General features: G+C 37.4%; 2 protein-coding genes across 12 annotated transcripts in view; one reads left to right on the top strand and one right to left on the bottom strand.

Annotated features, from left to right (window-relative positions):
* Positions 1-2,510, bottom strand: part of fbxo31 (F-box protein 31) — a 31,339-nt gene extending 28,829 nt beyond the window's left edge. For both annotated transcript variants that reach the window (XM_021470691.3, XM_073943143.1), the window contains exon 1: positions 2,074-2,510. In XM_021470691.3, coding sequence (XP_021326366.2) covers positions 2,074-2,494 — 421 coding nt within the window. In that variant the 5' untranslated portion in view covers positions 2,495-2,510. The remainder of the gene's footprint in view (positions 1-2,073) is intronic.
* On the top strand, positions 1,666-19,821 carry dynlrb2 (dynein light chain roadblock-type 2). 10 transcript variants are annotated; one of them, XM_073941619.1, is made up of 7 exons: positions 2,512-2,601; positions 3,404-3,450; positions 3,543-3,618; positions 4,713-4,865; positions 7,120-7,287; positions 12,278-12,370; positions 18,161-19,821. In XM_073941619.1, the coding sequence occupies exons 2-6, from the start codon at positions 3,448-3,450 to the stop codon at positions 12,319-12,321; spliced, it is 444 nt and encodes a 147-aa protein (XP_073797720.1). In that variant the 5' UTR covers positions 2,512-2,601; positions 3,404-3,447; the 3' UTR covers positions 12,322-12,370; positions 18,161-19,821.
* Positions 19,822-22,106: the final 2,285 nt, after the last annotated feature.

Consider the following 22,106-nt stretch of genomic DNA (forward strand, 5'->3'; position numbering starts at 1 on the left):
TTTTCACAGTATTTTCATAGTTATATATGTCTGGGTTACAACACCACCTAATCACAAGTAATGTGTGTTAAATAAATGTTTATTACAGTTACATCTAAGCTAATATCTGTCTGAATCAGGAAGTTTTTTAATATAATTAACACTGACGCATACTACTAGCACTAGCACTAATAATAGCAACGACCGTGTGTGTAATTGTTTATGTGATTTATGAGGACACAAAATTGAATTTGTGTAATGACATGGTTATGACTAGGGCCACACGGAATCTGCACATGCAGAAATCTGCAGATTTTTATCCCATCATTTATCTAGTTACGTAACTGTTTGTTAAGTTTATTAGGATTTTATACTAATTTCAGTAATATTGTTGACTAATATAAAAATGTTTACATAATTTATGTACAATACAGCTTGTAAAGTTTTTTTTTTTTTGTATCTTTTAGTAGATGTTTTATATGAGAGACTTGCTTTGTTTACCAAATAAGTGGATCTAATTGGATTTGCACTGAAAACAGGGTTGGGCGATGTCGACCAATTTGGCCGTACGATGTCTAATGTGAAACATCGCGATGACATTGTCATCATAGGCAGCGGTGAATTATTTATTCATTAATTATTAATTAATGACAAATTATTTATTTGTAATCTACCGTTTTAACTACCTGACCTGCATGGTCTTAGTTTTACACATAACCAAATCAGAAATAAATAAAGATAAGTTACACACAGATCACCACCCGTCAATCAGTTTTTCCGCAAGACTCTGGCATGAACAGGCAGAGTGATCTGTGTTGTTATAATGGCGTTGACATACATACATAGATGGTAAAAAAGGTGCACAACCAACAGGAACCAACCAACTGTATCTGAGGTTTTCGCTAAAATTACTAAGTACAAACGTGAAAGTGAATAATTGAAGCAGTGTACTGCCGCTGTGACACGTTACCTGATAGATTCAAAAGACTGAAGAATCGTTAGATAGAGACAAGATTAATTAAATATCACCTTTAACAACTATAATGAGACACGAGTGGCACATTCTTAATAAAGTGTCCGACATGCACTGCTCTCTGATGTTTTGTGTTCAAAGCACCCGCTGACTGCTGGAGTTCAAACGTGCGCAAACACTGCAGTTCATGCCAGAGTGTTTGTGGTCACATGATGTGTGTTTTCAGCGGTATAGTGCCCGGAGATGGCAGGGCGGGCAGGCGGAGGATCGTGATACTGGCTCAGCATCGTGATGTCTATCGGCCATCGTCTATCAACCCAACCCTAATTGAGAACATTAAATACAAGTTAATAAGGTATTATTATTATTATTATTTTGTTGTATTACGTTTTTATATATGATAGTCCCAAAATCATTCTGCATAAATTCTCTGATTTTTTACAAAATTCTGTGCAAAAATAGCAAAAAATGTTCGCAGATTCTATCTGGCCCTGGTTATGACCAAGCTATTACAACATTGGGGTGGTTTATGACCCAAAACATGCTTTTCACATTCAATATTTGCCACAGGTTTACTGTAAAGGTTTATGGGAATTTTGACACCATGTAATAAGTGATTTTACTGTATAAAAAGCGTTAAGCCTATAGAGAGTCCGCGAAAACCACAGAAACCAACATGTGTGTGTATGTTTATGAGCTCTGTGTGTGTGTGTGTGCCTGTCTGAGTTTATGCTAATGGCTCGTCGTGTATGAACGGTATCTTTATGATAACAGCACAACTCGCAATGAACGTGGTCTAATTGAGGTAAAGTTGGTTTTACATTTGTTCATTTTACGCTCCTTGCACTGTTTACAACACTCAAATTGGGTCTAAATCGCATTTAAGTATGACTTTAAAAAGAGCACTATTTTAATTGCCTGTGACCATATTGTACTTTAATATTCATTGGCTGCTAATTTTATTTTCCTATTTAAAATTAGCAAATTATTCTTTTCTTAAAGTAATGTTATATTATTAGGGAGAAAATCCTAATAGCTATTAAACCAACTTCACCCACAATATGATCTATAAAGCAGAAAGTCGCTTTATGAAACCGAAATGATGTACTCGTCGCTATTACCCTCAGTGCATCTCCTCCTCCAGATGGTTTCCGTGTTCAGGATCTGCCTGAATTTCTTGCACACCAGCGCCAGGTTGGGCAGCGCGATGCCGGGCAGAGACGCAAAGATCTCCACGAGCAGCTCGGGCGGCAGATCCAGCAGAGACTGCGGGTGTGGCGGCCCTGCGGAGCCCGAGGCCGAGGCTCCGGAACCGGCTCCACTAGGCCCTGCGCCGCAGCTGCTATGACAGCCGCCGCCGATACCGCTGCCGTCAGGCTCATCTTTCGCTTTGCCCACCACCCTCTCTTCTTCCTCCCCCTCCTCCATCTCCATGTCGGAGTCGCTGTCCTGGTCCGCCTGGCTGTGCCGCTGCCGCCGCCTGCACCTCCGGGACTGCCCCACTCCACAGAGCCTGGCGCACACCGCCATCCGGAGCAGCATTACATCATCACCGCACAACAACAGCTGCTGTCACCTGCACTCCGCTCCTCTGGCGTCTGCGTCAGTTACGTGACACAAGTCTCCCCGTGACGACATCGCGTTTTGACGTCAGTGTTAGCAATAATGCGCATTTCTGTTTGTACATTTGTGTTTGCATTTAAGTTAAGGCTACATTCAGATGATGAAATAAGAATATAAAATGAAAGAATATTGTGCAGGTGATTTTTGGTTTCGAAAGCGAAATACCAAGTACCCGCATGATAGCGACATCTGCTGGTTAGATATTAGCAACTGCTACTGAGGGAGTTTGTGTGCGTGAATTAAACCGTAATGCAAGATTTATTCAGTAAAATGCTGTGATAAATAGGACAGTTTTTCATAATAAATTTAATACAATTGAAAATAGATGACAAATAAGTTTTTAATGTTTATTATTACATTATTTTCTATAATCAGTCATGGTAAAATAATGTATAATCAATTTTAATTACCTTTACGTATAGAGTGCTAAAGGCTAATTCAAGATAAATACATTTGTTTTATTTTTATTTTTCAAGTTTGTGTATTAAATTGTTATTTTGCTTTATTTTAAAACACATTAACATATTACAAACATTATTTAGTAATAAACATATCACTAAACATTACTTGTACGACAATTAAATATTGTTTAACTACAAAAGACTGTTGGTCTGTTACTCTATTTTACAGTCTGTGGTCTGTTTTGATCTTCGCTGAGAAAAGTACTAAAAAGATTTAGCTGCATGCTAATGTCATTTTCCTGACTGTCAATTTGCTCAGAAAGTTTAACAAAAATAATATAAGATATACAAAAAATATATAAGCAAGTTAAAAACGAAGGACTTCACGATGATCATGTTACCACTTCATTTACTTTCGTTTCCACAGCAACAAGGACACACGGCGGAAGAAGTACACCTGATCTGAGCGACATGGTAAACTTTATGTTTTTTTCTTCGAGTTTAGCTTTCAATAATAATGAATAATGGCGGTTTTCTTCATTTATACTGTACTCTTATTTGTCCAGGCTGAAGTCGAAGACACTTTAAAGAGGATTCAGGCCCAACATGGTGTTATTGGGACAATAGTGGTTAACGGAGAAGGTACGTTAAGCATTTAACGTTACAGTAGTAAATTAACTGTAATATTCTCCACAGCTCTAACGTTACATATGTTAAGCTGGTATATATAATATAATATAATACAATATATAATGCAATATAATATAATATAATATAATATAATATAATATAATATAATATAATATAATATAATATAATACTTTCCCAAAGATGGGTTGCAGCTGGAAGGGCATCCACTGCGTAAAAACGTGCTGGATAAGTTGGCGGTCCATTCCGCTGTTGCAACCCCGGATTTATAAAGGGACTAAGCCGACAAGAAAAAGAATGAAGAATATTATTATAATATAATATAATATAATAAAATATAATATAATATAATATAAGGATACACTGTAGGACTCATAGGATAATCTGCTATTCTAATATTTATATTATTCAATCTATAATTATAATCAATAAAAAAATTAATATTGCTTTAATTAATTTTCTTTCTATATTTCTATAATAATAAAAAAATTATAAGTATTGCATTACTATTAGTAGTAGTAGTGATAGAAGTAGTATTAATATGAATAACAACAATAATAGAGTTATTAATGTTCAGATTTTATTATTATTATTTTATAAAAATAATAATGGTGATGCAGTGGTGCAGTTGGTGCTGTCGCCTCACAGCAAGAAGGTCGCTAGGTCGCAGGTTCGAGCCTCGGCTGGGTCAGTTGGCGTTTCTGTGTGAAGTTTGCATGTTCTCCCTGCCAGGCCCGGATTGGCTAATCGGGAGGACCGGGAGAATTCCCGGTGGGCCGGTCCGTTTTTTGGCCGCGAGGGCCGGTGTCCCAAGCTGCAGAATCTGTTGCTCTCAGCAGTCACACTTTTCAAATTTATTTATTTACTTGACCACAGCCTTTGTCCAGAGGTTAGCGCGTTAGAAAAAGACGCCGCGGACCCGGGTTCGATCCTCGTTAGAGTAACTTATTGTTTTCATTTTTATTGTTAAGACAGGTAATACTGTTAGGGTTGTTGAACATTTAAAGTTCTAAAGCAGCTGTTTTCTCAAAAAAAGACGTGATAGTGTCATTAGAAACTGATTTGGAAATGACCTTATTTTAATATAGTCAGTCGTGAACTGAGGTGGGCTGGTCTGAGGCTTGAAACTCCAGGGCTGAAAAGGAATCCCACTCCGGCCCTGCTCCCTGCGTTCGCTTGGGTTTCCTCCGGGTGCTCCGGCTTCCCCTACAGTCCAAAGACATGCGGTACAGGTGAATTGGGTAGGCTAAATTGTATATAAATAAAATATAAATCATAGCAATTGAATAGCATTGTTAGATTTAAGTAATTATTATATCTCTTATTATAAAGTAATAACTTTAATATAAAAGAATTGTCACAAATGGAGAGGAAGACAAACTGGTGGTTTCAGAAAGGAAAATAAATCTAATGTAAACTTGTTGTTTCTGTTGCAAAAAATAAATGATACATTTTAAAAATATATAAACTACAAAATTATAAATATATAAAGTACAAAAAAGTACAAATTATCATTGCTATGATTTTTAATAATAATTAATTTACTATTGCTGTTATTGTCATTGTGCCTGTATAATTAGTATTGTGTTAAATATTATTAAATATTACAAGGGAGTCACGGTGGCACAGTGGGTAGCACAATTGCCTCATAGCAAGAAGGTCGCTGGTTTGATCCTTGGCTGGTTCAGTTGGCATTTCTGTTTGAAGTGTGCATGTTCTCCCCGTGTTCACTCGGGTTTCCTCTGGGTGCTCCGGTTTTCCCCACAAGTCCAAAGACATATGAAATAAATGAATTGGGTAAGCTAAATTGTCCGTAGTGTATGAGTGTGAATGAAAGTGTATGGATGTTTCCCAGAGATGGGTTGCAGCTGGAAAGGCATCCACTGCATAAAACATATGCTGGATAAGTTGGAGGTTCATTCCGCTGTGGCGACCCCAGATTAATAAAATGACTAAGCCGAAATAAAATTTATGAATAAATCTTACCATTTTATAATAATAATAATACTAATATTTAACAATTATATAGGTTTGTTTACTTTTTTCTATATTTAATTTTTATATACAATATTATAACAATATACATTTAATCTACTCTAATTTACTTAAATTGAAAAATTTACAGTATAACTGCTATAAAGTTTCATTAAGATCTATAAATGTGGTCTTTTTTCAACACACACAGTATGTGTTATATATGAGCAGATGTTTTCCCAGGGCTCGAAATTGCGACCATTTTGGTTGCATATGCGCCTGAAATTTTATCTATGCAATCTCAAAATATATTTGGGAGCATCTGCGCAAGTGCATAAAATTGTTGTGTGCAACCAGTTTTACTGCAAAATGTTCACCACATGCGTGGATTCGGAAGACATTCACGCAAAATGCATCTCTGCTCTTAAAACGAGAAACGCAGGGAATGCGTTTAAAACAGTTGTCATCTTAACTTGCTGCAGTAAACAAAGCCAAGTCCGTAATACTTGCCCCAGCTTCACTCTCTTTTTATTGGCCCACTACTGCTTTGGAACTGAATGCGAATGGATTGGTTAATATCAACTGTCAATCACTCAGTCAATGCCTTCTGGCTTGGGATGACAGGGAGAGCTACAACCACGAACAATTGTAAAGCGCTGAGGATGAGAATGAAGATAACACTGACAGATTTTGTTTTAGAAACCATGGCATCTAAAGTTACAAATAATGACACATCTTACAAGTGATCATGTGCTAAATTTTAACCCACCATCTACACTTTTCAAAGAGTGGATAAAAGACTTCCATTGGCTTCAAGTCCGCTATGAAAAGTCTGTGGGATGAAATCTTCAGGTAACTGTTTGCCACATCTAGCACGAAAGCTTTTGTTTTTGTTCCCTCATATAATCGCCAGATGCTGTCCGCCATGTATGTGGCAGCTATATGTGTAATTTAACACCACATACACCATCTCAAACGGGCTTGCATGGAGTAAACTAATATCGCTACTCATAAGAGACCGGTATTGCTATTAACATGACTTAATATAGGCACAGTATATGTCAAAAGCATCAGTGCAATGTCAGACAACAGCCGTGAGAACGGCACAGTTTTTGTTAACAGATTCATTTATGTCAAGCAGTGTGTGCAGGGCCGGTGAGCGCTCCGTGTACCTTTTGATCACTCAGTTATGTTATAAAAATCTATTTTCTTGTGATAACAGGATTTTGTTGAGACAGATTTTCCTCACTCTTGCATATATATATATATATATATATATATATATATATATATATATATATATATATATATATATATATATATATATATATATATATATATATATATATATATTGCTTGTAAGTTTGATTAGTGCTGATTTCAAATGCAATAAATATGTTTGTATAAAACGTGTAGAAAAGGTGCTTTTGACTGATGCGCCTTAATTTTTTAAAGTAAGGAGCAATTGTGCAACCAATCAAAAGGGTTAATTTCGAGCCCTGTTTCCCACTTTATTTCCAGGCATTCCCATTAGAACGACGCTGGACAACTCAACGTCAGTTCAGTATGCAGGTCTGCTGCATCAGCTCACCATGAAGGCCAGGAGTGCAGTTCGAGACATCGACCCGCAGAACGAGCTCACATTCCTGCGCATCAGATCCAAGAAACACGAGATCATGGTGGCTCCAGGTGAGTGAGAGCAGTTTCTATCACAGCCTGAGGCCCTGTTCGCACCTGGTCTTAGGATGCATTTTTGCCGATCACAAGTGGACAAAAGAGACACACTACCATTCACACCTAGTGTTTAAATGTGTTTGTTTTCAAGTCAAGTCTAGTTGAGTTTTATTGTCATTCTGCTATTTGTGTGGACATACAGTGGTTCGAAATGTTGTGTGTGGAGTTTAAGAAAATGTGTACAGTGCATAAGGAGAGAGAGGGTTTCTGCAGGTGGTTTGTCAAGTCCACTCACCTGTGTGAGGCATACTCAGAAATGCACAATGTCATTTATAAAGATATAGTGTGGTTTTAGGTAGGGATGCACCGATCCCGATACTTGGATTGGATATCGGTTTGATACGATGTATTTTTGCTGGATCGGGTATCGGCCAGCTCGCACCGATCCAAATCTGATCTTGCGCCTGCGCTATATTCTGTGTAACTTATAAGCCAACAAAAGCCATGAAGGTAGCCTATTACAAGGCACTGGAAAGTTTTCATGTACGCCTACTATATCCCAAATGTTCTGAAGGCGTTATATTGTTTAATGTGAAGTAAAGATTAATATTTACATGGTTAAATTCATGTTCACTTCAGCACTTCCCGCCGCTGCGCCTGTCAATAATTCTTCATTCATTCACTATTCAAACTGCATGTCGCGTTCATGACAACTCGAAAAACTCTCCAAGACTATTTGTTCCTGTTAGTTTTAATAATCAGTGGAGAAATGCATTTAGTTCTGCATTAAATGGGTTCACTTTGACCCGTAACATGGAGTTTGTTGCTGTTTTTACGTCATGTTGTGCTGTGTCTGTTAGACCAGCAGATCACATCGCAACACTGGAGTGGAGAGGGTTATTACCTGCTCTTCACACACAAAGTAGGCCTACCTAAAAGTTTTAATGAGAAAAGACTTAATAATGCATTGGACAGATTCTCATCGCACTGATTTCTTCTCTTTGTGCTGCTGTTTTGAAAGTGTCTGCAGATACCGGAGGGCTGCATGCTGTGTCTTGTAATGCATCAAATGCTTCATCAAGCGCACCGGCTGCGCGGAAACGACGTGCGCCGCTCCGTAAAATTATTCTTATAAAAAGTTTCCCCTCTCTCATCCTTCCGACTGAGTTTATTCTTTTGATTTGAATATGTTAAGTGCTGCTAATAGTTTGTAAAGCCTGGCTTGAAACTGACGGGTGCAATTTGGATGGTCAGTAACAGAAAATTATTTATCCTAATATAGGCTACTCTAAAACTTTGAATATTTGACTGTCATTTTATATATATTTTGGCGAGACAAAGGGTGAAAATATACACACACACGAATGTAACAAGTGAAAGCCGCGGAGGGGTGTTTATTTACAAGTGAAATCCAGTGTGTATGTGAGAAAGTGCGGTCTCCATTGTGCTTCCTACAGTGCCAGAAAGTGCCGTGTTTTGGTGGTGGTGGTGATGGTGATTATTGTGATGTTCTCGGGTCCGTGAAGGGGTAGCAGTGGGGGTGAGCTCGAATCAGCAACTTGATTCTGCGAGGTAAAGAATAGTTAGCAAGGAGGTTTCGTGTCAGAATCCACTCACTCGCTTGTCCTCTCCTGCGGTTAATATCTTTCTCTTTTCATGAGCGACCGATGTGGCTGATTGGGCTTGAGGATTGTGCAGCTGCTGTACATTACGGACCATAGCGACAGGAAATTAGATGACTCGCCAAAATATATATAAATATTAATATTTTATTTAACAGATTATTTGTCAGTTTGTGTGCTGAAGCATATAAGCGGACCTTGTTTTGAACTTCACCTTAAACCTTTTTGTTTATTTTGTGGACAACCGACCAACAAAATACATTTAATAGCTAACAAATTATACCAAAGGAAATTCGTTTAAAAAAATGCTTTCAGTTTCTCCATCTCACTCGCTGCAGGTTTAGGCGAAGGAATGTTTATTAAGTAAAACTCAGACAATTTAGTTTAGTCTGCTTCAAAACTGCAGGGAAATATCAGGCTTTGCTAAAAGGCAGGTTATTTTATCAACGATTAGGGTCAATAGTGGTAGCCTAGTACAGATTTCAAAGAAAAATCCTAATACTAAAAAATAACACATAAGCTGGAACACAACACATCAGATCAATGTCATAATAAATGCTCAAATAATTTAGCCTATAGTTTATAGCAAGCATCACGTTTTTAGTTAGATTGTGTCGTCTGTCATATAATGTAGGCCATAGGTCTGTTTTTTTTTTTTTCTAGAGAAGATATATTATTTGAGCACCAGAAATATAGAAACCGTATTAGGTTTAAAAAAAAAAGAGGCACAGTATCGGGATCGGATCTGTATCGATTGCTAGTCAGAATTTTGGTATCGGGATCGGATCCAAAAAAATGGAATCGGTGCATCCCTATTTTTCAGGAAATTAATTGTCTTGTCCATTTTCAGCCACTTCTCTAATGAGTGAAGGTGTTGAGTTTTTCTGATCCATCAAATTGTGAAATAGGCATGGGACGAAAACCAGTTTTAAAGGTTTACTGTGGTTTGGAAAAGTCAAGGTGTTAAAACTGCAAAAAAAATTAAGATATACTGTTCCTAAGGTATACGTAAAGTTTTTTTATGGGTTTTTTATGTATTGAAAAAAAAGTCTGTGTTTTTGAAACTAATGCTCCACAAAGCAAGCCAGACCTGTATTAATAAATTAAATTAAATTAAATTACAGACACCTCTGAAAATAACAGAGGAGCCCGGAGTCTCATCTCCTATTTGGAAGAAAACAACAACAGAGACGATTTGAACAAATAAATAACGTAAAGTCAAATTTATTTGACATTTAACTTTAAAGGAGACATAAAAAATCTTGCGGAGATAAAGCCTAAATAACAAACAAAAACTCAACTTAAAGTTTTAAACCCTTTTACCAGCACATAAATAAACAACATTCACTTACCTCCCTATTAAAGACAAAACATGAGAAAACTAAAAAAAAAAAAAAAAAAAAAGGCACCCTCCTCATCACATGCATCTTCGTACAATTACATTGATCTCAATAAATTAAGTCAACACTCAGCATTAAACCAAAGAGCATAGAAACACCAAAAGGCGACACTCTAGTGCGATCTTGAAAAAAGCCACTAGATGCCGCTAGTGTCACGCGGCGGCAATTTTTGAATGAAAATTCCAATAGAACAACAGCATATTTTAAGTCTGTAAAAAAAACTTAAAAGTGCTGATGATTGTGATAGTAAGTGTTGTATTGTCATCTTTCTGGTTGTATCTCAGCTTAAATTAAAAAGCTTATAAAGCTTTTTAAATAAATAAATAAAAAAACAAAGAGGTTGCTTGCCATTGCGACACTAATAAGATCCAATGGACAGCCGATCGCTTTCACTCCAAAATGGCGGAATCTGGAGCTGTTGCTGGGCGCTTCTATTGCAATGGAACATTCTATTGATTATCACCTCTGGGTGAGTCTAAGCTCTTCAATTAAACTCAACAATATCGCAGAGCAAACACAAAAAAAGTTCTCACAAATAAACAAAACAAGCCGGGAGAAAGGGAATTCTTCAAACGATCTTCCAGTCTAGTTTATGGACTTCACCAACACACCGGCAAGCTTCCAAGTTTTAACACCTGATTCACCACACCTGTGCGCTCATAATGAACCCTGTCGGAAAGACAGCGGAGAGAGGCAGAGAGAAAAGAACAACAACAAAAAGCGACATATACAACAACACAAAGAAAAACTCACTAACTTCAAATAAATAACTTTTTTTGTTAATATTGTTTTAATAAAACAATATAAAAAAATACATAACACCAAAGTTATCATACTGTCAGAAATTTATACCGGCCTATGTCTACTGTGAAGGCCAGCTCAGTTTTCATAATTTATAAAAAAGTCTTGTCAAAAAGTAGCCTACCAGAACAAATAAAAAGCTTTATAAATATGTTATAATACTTTATCCATTGACTGATGAAATTTTAGATAATTGATTTATTTAATTTCCGATCAACTCCTATTAGGCCTAGACAATTTTTTCTGTTTTACAATTTTGATTTGTAGGCTATGTATGGTGTCGTGTTTATAATATCCGTTTAACAAATATTTTTGAAGATCGGAAGTAGAGGTTGACCAAAAGTAGAAATGACCCCAAGAATGCAGCAGAGGTCACAAAAGACCCCACAACAACATCCAAAGAACTGCAGGCCTCACTTGCTTTAGTTAAGGTGAGTGTTCATGACTCCACCATAAGAAAATGACTGGGCAATGGTTTGCATGGCAAGAGTTTATTCATTAATTTATTTTAATTCGGCTTAGTCCCTTATTTATCAGGGGTTGCCACAGCAGAATGAACCGCCAACTATTCCAGCATAGTTTTTATGCAGCGGAAGCCCTCCCAACTGTTATGCAGTACTGGGAAACACCCATACACACTCACATTCACGCACATACTCATACACTTCGGCCAATTTAGTTTATCCAAATCACTTATAGCCCATGCGAACATGGGGAGAACAACTCCTCACAGAAATGCCACCTGGCCCAGCCAGGACTCGAACCAGGAACCTTTTTGCTGTGAGTCAACAATGCTAACCACTAAGACATACATGTCTTGATGCCCAGGGTTTCCTATAAAACAAAACCTAAGTTTATCAAGGACAGTTTTAATCAGCTTCTCCAACCAGACTGTATGAATGAACTCAATAGGCCGAGAGAAGGTGGTGTTTAGCAGCAGTTCAAACGGATTCAAGCACGTTTGCATTCGCACTGTTACAGCAATCTGATCAAATGTGTTTTTTTTAACTACCTCCGGAAGTGGTAAAAAGTGGACAAGCTCAAAATGTTTCACACCCGATATGCACCTGTACTTAGCGTGGTCCACTTGTGATCAGATCAACAAAAACGCATCTTAATACCAGGTGCAAACAGAGCCTGAGAAACACCTGGACAGACCTCACCTTCTCCACACTCTCCTAGATAAAGAATACCTGCTGATCGCCATCCAGAACCCCAGTGAATAAACTACACCTCCACTGCAGATGAGGAGAATGATGGAGCGCTGCTGTAGATGTGAGGAATTCTTGTAATCATTGTTGATATTATTACTGTTATTAAAATTCTTGCTGTTATTTGTTTACTTTTTATTGTTATTGTTCTTGTTACTCTTCCTGTTGCTATTGCTAATTTATTATAAATTAGAAATTCATTAATAATAATAGTAATAATTCTATGTGTGTGTGTGACCAAGAAAATATTCACAGTATTTACTAAAATATTGCTTCTTTTGGAGGAAATCTTTTTTTTTCCCTTTAGTTTGGCTGAAAAAGCAGTTTTTAAATTTTATTAACAAAAATTTTACATTTTATGAAACTATTTTAATTATATTTTACACTCATTTCACACGGCTGCCATTTTGAAAAAACGAAAGTGAGGCTCCGATGGGAAAAAAGCCGTAAGTATAGGATCAGCACTGTAAAGTTTGCATCAGCATGCTGTGGACTACTAAACTCCAGCTGTTGCTTCGATTTCAGAATGCAGATATGGTGTAAACATCACTTTAATATCATTCAGTTAAGTTGAATTTATACATTTAAAAGCATAAGTAACCCGGTGAGCGATAAAACAATGCAGTCCTCTGTTGCACATCCTCATTTTGTCTGTAATAGTGTAAACGTACTGAAAATTAAAAATGTCCATTTCCCACTAACATTTAAGCATTGTTGAGCGCATTCTTAAACATTGTTGATTTGCATTTATTTAGTTGATTACATTTTTGATTCTAAAGTCATGATTTGATTCAATTTTTGATTTAAAAAAGAAAAATTAAACAAAATCATAAACAAATCATACAGTAAATGAATGAAGATAAGTTACACACATAATTGCCACCTCTCAATCACTTTTTCCGTGGGACTCGTAAATAGGCAGTGATCTGTGTCCTTATAATGCCGTCGGTAAAAAAAGGTGCACAACCAACAGGAACCAGCCAACAGTATCTGAGGTGTTCCCTAAAATTACCAAGTACAAGTGTGAAAGTAAAAGATTGAAGCAGTCTACTGACCCGCTGACTGCCTGGACCTGCTGTCTCGAGTGCAAGACAATGTGTGTGCGTCTCTGTGTGTGCCTGCCTGTGTGTGTGTGATCACGTGATGTGCGTTTTCAGCGGTAGTGAGGAAGGAGGGCTGCTCAGAAATGCAAAACGCCAGTGTGGATCGTTATCGTTATAAAATGCCATTTAAAAACTAAGACTTATTATGCTGCGTTCACACCAGACGCGGAACACGTGGATAAATTGCGCGAATGTCCGCTGAATTTCAGATTTTCAAACTCGAGTGATTTGCGCGAAACGCACGTCAAAAGCACAAAACGTGCAAAACGCTCAATTCACGCCACGCCATTCGTGTGTATCGCGCCATTCGCACCACGCCATTCGCGCAATTTGCATCATTCGCGCCGCGCCATTTGCGTGTATCATGCCGCAGGATGTCTATTCGCGCATTAGCATTGACTTAACATGTAAATCACTCTTGGGCTTGACATGCATGGGCTTGACATGCATTACGCTTCTGATGTGAACGCTGCATAAATGTAAACATGGCCTGAGTGTGTATTTTTCACGAGCGGATTGGCAACGTGGGCGGGGCGGAGGATCGCAATGCCAGTGTTGTCTATCGGCCCAACCCTAATACATAGCAGAGCTTGCAAACTATTTTTTTTTTCCGACAACAGGAACGTTGTCAACATAACTCACTGGTAATCCAAAATACTTTCACATCGGCGAATTCATTGAAAGAGGAAAGGGTTTAAGTTCTGTCGACGGGTCTCCTGCATCTGCAGTTCAACAAGCTCTTCAACAAGCATGTTTTTTTCCTCTTGGCAAGCCAAGCTGACGTGACATGGGGGCGTGGCAGCATCAACGATTCTTTTTTTTTTTATTCGATAATTGAAATTGAGCATGAATTTCGATCGATTTCCGATTTAACATTGAAATTGTGACACCCTTACATACTATTCACCGGTGCTCAACAGAAAGGACAGTGATTGGCCGTGAAGGTCATCCGTTTACTGCCCTTCACCTAGTGCAAAAACAAATACACGAACACTGGAGCGTTTTTAAGCCGCCAAGATTGGTCGAGTTATCAGCGGATAGCTCGTCTGGGTTTGCACTCGATAAATATCAGTGAATTACAGTGGGCGCTTTTTTTTAAAATTCAGTACTGAAATTCAGTATCGTTACAGGTCTATTATTTAATGAAAGGTTCAGTTCATTAATTTGAGTTTGATAAATGGCATCTAAAACGTGTGTTTGGGAAAGAAAATGTTAGCTAACTAGTGACATTTCCCTTAACTTAGCTAAAAATGAGGTCTGATATCCCTTTTTATTTTCCCTATCCATTCAGAATGGACCTTGGTGGTGAAAAGATAAATTTGTGTCACTCTCTCTTTGCTGATAAGATTTGTGACTTCAGGCGATACCGGGTTTCTTTGCACCGCAGCCTTGATTTCGCTTTTAAAATGGCGGCTGCATGAAATCAGTCTATTATCCTCCTTAAGATTATTTTTTTGTTCCCAATTGTCTACAGCAGTGGTTCTCAAACTTTTTTCATCAAGTATCACCTCAGAAAAGAATTGTCTATCCAAGTACCATCATAATGAGCTGTATAGAAATATAGTAGCGTAGTAGGTTAGTTAGAACATTAACACAGTACTGTGCTTATATGAAAAAACAAGCAAATAAACAAACAAATAAAAATAAAAAGTCAACGTTTAAATTAAAATATGCTTTTAAAAGTTAAAAATGAAAGATTACTGTTCTTAAAAAGTAAAAAAAAAAAAACTTCTTCTTAAATGTGAAATATTAAAATATTGTAGCCATTTAAATGTTGCCTGGACCTTAGAAATATAGGCTATATATGTCATCATATTCATATATAAATAATTTTTGATAAATTTTAAAATATATGTAGCATGTACATATGACATATTTGATTCCTCCACGTACCACGAGTGATACATGTACCACAGTTGGTGAACCACTGGTCTACAGTAAAACCACTGTTGTCTAATGAATTGTCCGATTAATCTAACCTGCCTAGTTAATAAAATAACCAAGTTTAGCCTTTCAATGACACATTAAGCTGAATATAAGTGAACAAATATTATGCACTGTCACCATGGCAAAGACAAAATACACTAGTTATTAGAAATTTTACCTTAAACTTTACCTCGAATGTTTATCTTTATTTTAAAATCAGTCCATTAATCAGTGACTAGATCAATAAATGTTAATAAGAAAAACACAAACAAAAAAACAAATAGATCCAATGTTTCTTTCAAATATTACAAAGTTTGTTGTTGTCGTCGTCGTCTTTATGTGACCAATTTCAAATAAAGCCATTTAAAAATTAATGAACTGCTGTCTCTATTATAGACTATGGGTGTTCTATGTCATTTAAAAGCTGTATATTCAATTTTAATATTCACATGTAATTAACATCATGCCCAGCAGATGTCAGGAGATCCTGCTGATTCTCTGCTGCTCATTTCATTTTGCCTCAGAAAAATAGCTGCTTTTTAGACTTAATGACTGCGGCTTACTGTCATTCTGAAATAAGTTACAGTAAATTTGGGCGTGTTTACATGTTTTCACACCAACAGCACTGAAAACTAACCACATCTCACTGAAATATATGCTTGATGAATGTGGTTATCATTATAAGGTAGATTTACAGGTTTGACAGGACATTTGTTTGAGCTCCATTAGCATCTGATGTGCGTGCCTCTCTCTCTCTCTCTCTCTCTCTCTCTCTCTCTCTCTCTCTCTCTCTCTCTCTCTCTCTCTCTCTCTCTCTCTCTCTCTCTCTCTCTCTCTCTCTCTCTTTGTATGTGTGTTGTGTTTGAGTGTGTTTGCCTGCGGGACAGTGTTGTCTTTTCAGAGGAACAATGTAGCCAGAACATTTGTGCTCTAATTACTTGAACACAATCATTTCCTTTCCTTTTCCCGCCTTGAGCTTTTTCTGGTTGCAGTTATGCTGCTGGTTTTCACCCGGTGAATCTAGAAAAGTCACTTCCCATGAACAGGGGATTCAAAATTACGGCATTTAGTGACTTTTTTATAGTAATAGAGGCACACATTTAGTGTTGTGAAAATGAAAAACAGCGCGGTTTTGTGTGTGATGCTTCTTGACTGATTCAACAATGAAAATTCTTTATCATGCGATGAGAGGTTTAGAAAATAATAGATTACAATAGATTACACACTTACTACAATAATACACATTATTTGCACAAAACATCTGCCTTTTTTTTTTTTGTAGTTTGTAGTCTTAACCCTTATTCTTGATTCCACTAGGGAATCTTTAATGGGCAGATGACTGCTTCTCACTCAGGTCTGTCTATGCTAATGAGGGAGAGATCGTCACTAATGAGTGGGCTTTCCCCCTCGCATGACTTGCATAAAGGGAGAATGTCAGTCAAAGTGTTATTGCAGATTCAAATTTGCCAACCTGTCATACTGATGGCAAATTGTGCAAAACGCTCCTTTTTTTGTTGTTGTGTTATTTCCACATAAATGTCTGCTACCAAGATATTAGAACCAGACATTTTCCTTTACCCTTATAATTTGATGTTGCCATCACTTTACTGTACTGGTTGTTACCAAAATATAGGAACAAAATAGCATGCTCAAAACATCAAATCAGATTAGAGAAACCCAAAAGCAATTTGGTGTTTACGACAACACGGAGAAGGTAGCATTCAAAGGCTTAAAAGCACAAACTTAAAATGCACACAATTGACAAATATTCACAGGCAAAGTAAACTTTGGTGACAAGGCAGCATTGTCCCGATCAGGCAAGTAATAGGCATTGGGCGATAACTGTTTTCAAGGTATACCGTAGTTTGGAAAAGTCAAGGTTTTAAAACCCTTAAAATTTTCTGCCATACTGTTCCTAAGGTATATGTAAGTTTTTTAATTTAGTATTTTTTTGGCCAACAGTATGTCCAGAAGAAAAAAATATCCAAAAATGGTATTTTAAATTGTAAAGAAATGTGTGTATTAGAAACTAATGAAAACAGAAAAAAAGTCAATGATTGATCTGAATAATTTATCCTGACATCTTTACTGAACCAAAATATTTTTAGTGTTTCTCAAAATAAAATATATTGTGTTCAAAGGGAATTTTTTTTCTTTTTATTCCGACATTAAAAAACAACATATTTTAGAGACGTAACCACAATACCATCAAATGGTCATAATATTTTTATCCGATGTTATCACACCGTCGAAATTTTATACCGGCTCATGCCAAGCCAGTAATGTTCTTGTCTACTGTCCCAAGCGCCTCTCATGCTGGCTCCGGGCCATCGGGCAGTCCTTATCGTTGAGCCCTGCTGTAAGGATCTGTATGTGTTTATAAATGTTACATTTATTTATATATTTATTTTATATAACTGCAGACGTTACAGTAGGCTATTTCACTCTCATTAATCTGCAGTTATAATCAAATCATTTTTATAGAATGGTTAGTAATGAACATTTATACACAAGTATTTATGTGTTTAAAGCATTTGTTTTGTGAGAAGTGTTTGTCATATTATATGTGAACGACCAGTACAGCTCTACTTTGATGTTTCCTCCAGCGAGAATGACGTCAACTGAAATTTTCTGTCGTATACCACACCCACCAAAATAGTACCCTTGGTAGTGGAAACGCAAGCCTGATAAAGGTGACCCGTACTGTACCATACTGTACCACTTAGTGGAAACGGGCCATAATATGAATCCTTTGTATGGAAATTGCAAACATTGATAACCTATGAAATAAAGCTGTTGTTTCCCTTGTTGTTCTTTATCTAAAGCATGTTTGCTGGAGTGCTGGAGGTCTGGAAATCAGCTGCTTGAGTTTCCCACTGCTGGACTGACCTCTGCTCGGCTTCCATCTGCTGTCTGTTTTACACGGCCAGTGCTGCCAATTGGCGCTCTCAGCACAGGGCAGAGTGCCAGCAGGTGGGCACCGATCTCATGTTCAGAGTTTGGCTCCCGTGCAGAGCCCCGATCAAACTGTGTGTCTGTGCAAGATAATTAATAGAAGGATTAATGATTGTCCTAATAATAACAGCATATCAGCGGGAAAAAAAACCTTGTTTGCTTATTCACGTGTGCACTCACATAGTAAGATATTTTAAAGTGAACCTATTATGCAAACATCACTTTTATAAAGTGGTTTAAACACAGTTGTGTGTCAACAGTGTGTGAATATAGCCAGACTCTAATAGTAAAAATTCGTAATTTAAAAAAAAAAAAAAATTCACGCTTGATAAAAAACAGTCAGCAAAAACACTTTCATTGACATAGTCGTGTTTTTGAATCTGCCACTATGCTGACACATAGGCATTTGTAGCTCCGCCCTCTTTGAAAAGAGCACAATCTCCTTTGAATCGAAAGTGACAGTCACCAAAATTACACAATTAAGATCAAAGCCTAAAAAGAGGCTTTAAAGAGTTATAAAACATTATAGCATTTTGAGCTGAGACTTCAGATACGCACCTTAGGGAGCTCATATTCTTATTTTACATCTCGTAAAAAGGAGGGTCACTTTTTAGGATTGAATAATGTGCAAAACTTTTATTTCTACCTGCATTTATCTTGCCACATTTGCTATTATCTCACAGGGTTTGAAATGGTTAGTTCAGGGAATAGGGCTGCTCAATAAATCGAAATTAATTTAAAATCGTCATTTAGCAAAAGCTGCAATTATTGTTCACATCTTGTTGCACCTTTCTTCGATCTGTAGTAAATCTCCTTTCGAAAGCCAGTGGGCGCTTTTGAGCAAAACCCCAAATAAACTAAAGAAGAAACCCAGGAAATCCCTATAGCAGTGAGCAGAATAAACAGATTTAATTGCTGGCTTCATATGCCCACTGTAGCACCTCCACTGTGGGCAACAACTGCTGTTGTCATTACTAAAGATATTAGGTTAATATAACTTGACTACTTAAAATGACAAGTTTTGGTATCAAAACTTAAACAAGTATGTTTAACTTACTCATTAGGCAGCAAAAAGACTTTTAATTAGTATTTTAAGATCTTAATGTTTTAATTTCTTTAAATGATTAACCATGTCTCTGTTTAAAATTACTGGTTGCGCTTGAAATTCTACCTTGACAACCATGCTGATTGGTCGATGTATGTTATATGACACAAGGTGGTCATTTTGCTTGTGATGCTGAATTTTGCTGAAGTGCAGCAGGACAGAGGCACTACTTAAATCCATCTGACGAAAGAGAAAAGTTAAATTAGTAAGTAGATATGTAAATGTTTATATACACTTTTCTTTATTTATATAAATGCAGGGGGGACACGAGTCCCGGCTGGGTCAGTTTGCATTTCTTTTTGGATTCTATAGGTGCATTAGGTTAGCTTAATTGTTCGTAGTGTATGTGTGTATTTCCTGGACCTCCAGGTATAGAGATCTGTGCGGGACTAATTTTTGAATCCCGCTCCCGCCAGACTATTAACCAAAAATGAACAAAAACGAAAACCACCAAGCTATACAGAGTCCAGACAGCCTATAACAAGCTGTCTGTATAAACACACACCCACACACACACACACACACACACACACACACACACACACACACACACACACACACACATAAGCACCAAGCAAGTGACACACACACATAGGTATCACCAAACACAAACACAAACACACAGAAAGCACAAAGCTCTCTCTCATTCGTGCGCACACACGCACACACACACACACACACACACACACACACACACACACACACACAGCAACAAACAAGCTTAATGCTGCATCACGCTGTCTCATTCAAACACATACATACGCGTGCTTGCTCGCTCGGGAGTCGGGAGCGATATTGTTAGACCACCTGCTCTCGTCCAAAATTAAATCAGTTACCGACTGCTCCCGTGCTTTATTCGGAAATATATTCCAACGCCGCAGAAATCTGGTCGGGTCCCGCAGCTGACCTCTACCTCCAGGTTGGGGATTGAGCATTGGGACCCACCTCGTAAAATGAGATGTTACAAAACCCCTACATAATGCAGCTAAATATTAACTTTGATATACATGTCCTTGGGGGTAAGTAAAGAATATAAAGCTGAAAACTTTGGAAGTTTAGTCTATTAGCCATTTTAAGTTATTTGTGCTTAAACATTAAAGTTATCTGTAATTATTAAAAAGTTAATTCAATGAAGAGACCACATTTGATCCACATTGGACCACATTTAAAAACATGTGTAGTTCACGTGACCATCAGGAAGAACGAAGCATCTCATTTCTCAAAGGACGCGTTCTGTGCCCTCGCGATCTCCAGAGTTTGTTCTTCCGAGGACACCTGGCAAGACCAGTCTCCACAAGAACGCAAGTCCGTTCTCTGTGTCTTGGAATTGAGAAACAGTCAAAGAAACATTTCTCAGTGAAAATTACAGCAGCATTGCAAAGAAGTGTTTTCTTCCAAGCCTAATATTTGATGAAATCCATCGAACCATCAAGATTTTAAGACTCTGTTAAAGCCTGGGGGGAAAAATCACCCCTGAGCAATGCATGGGACACCATTCTCCATACAAAGGTCTTTTTGAAGCTGTTGTTGCCAAACAAATTATTAAATACATTTCAGTAGTTCAGTACTTTCTCCTTGTGTCGTGGCTGTATTATTACAGATAACAAATTTTTTTGTGAATTTTTTTGCTTTGTTTTATTTGTATTTGGATTATTTGGGGGATTGTCGAAATCTGGGTCAATTTCATGTAAACGGCCTTTACACACTTTGTCAAAAACTAAATGCGCGTATAGGTAGTTAGATGGATTAACGTCAAGCATAATACTAGGAATAGCAGGAGAGAGACCATTCAGCCTTCTGTAATTGACTGGTGTAGAGTCACTGAGATGGGTTTAATCTGACAGCTGTTGTGAGAACAGGTGATATGCTGCAGCCTACAGGACACTCTAGACCTGCTTATCTGAACCTTATCGTAAAGGTGCAGTAGGTGATCTGCCAAAATGCTAATCGGATAGCATATTAGCTTTGGACAGCAGGGAGGGACTGTGTTTCAAAGCCACACCTCTTGAAATCACGAGCGCGCCCACCACGACACAACAGCAGACAACCCAGTTCATTCGCCAGTTAGAAGTGTATGCAGTGGTTGGCCAGGCAGCGTGCAGGAATTTCACTTATTACTTAGCCACACTTACATGCTATTTTAGACTGAATATTCAGAGTAGCGGTAAACAATATCGGGAGCACGTCACAGGCTGTCATTGTTCAGAAATGACCCAATGTGAATCGTTATTCACTGATGTTTTGCTGTTAAACTGAATAGTTATAAATCTACATCAACGATGCTGTAAAAGCTCCTTTATGAAACTAAAAATAGTCACATCTAGCTTCCACCAGGAGATTTCAGTGGGTGAACAACATGTCTGTGCATAGAACCCATTCATAACACAATACACTCTACATCAGCTGTGTGACTAATATAGTTTTAAAACAGAACATTACCTCTCTAACAGAAATACTTCAGTCGTCCTTCCTCCAACGTGCAAAAGAGACTGACAGTTTGATTTACTTATCGGAATTATGAGAGATGTCGGTCCGACTCTATTTAATTGGAACATTTTTTAGTTATATGCCTTACCCAGAATAAAAATACATATAAACACATTTAGATCATTTACTGTAATCATTACTATTGGACTGTAAAGAGACTTTCAACCAGCACAACAAAAAATGTTTCTCAACACAATCACCTACTGCACCTTTAAACTCAATAA

This window comes from Danio rerio, chromosome 25, assembly GCF_049306965.1.
Source record: "Danio rerio strain Tuebingen ecotype United States chromosome 25, GRCz12tu, whole genome shotgun sequence".
NCBI classification, from domain to species: domain Eukaryota; kingdom Metazoa; phylum Chordata; class Actinopteri; order Cypriniformes; family Danionidae; genus Danio; species Danio rerio.

Coding starts and splice junctions, on each gene's coding strand:
- dynlrb2 (XM_073941617.1), top strand. Junction 3,451..3,542: donor CACCTGATCTGAGCGACATG/GTAAACTTTATG, acceptor TTATTTGTCCAG/GCTGAAGTCGAAGACACTTT. Junction 4,857..7,119: donor TCCAAAGACATGCGGTACAG/GTGAATTGGGTA, acceptor CTTTATTTCCAG/GCATTCCCATTAGAACGACG.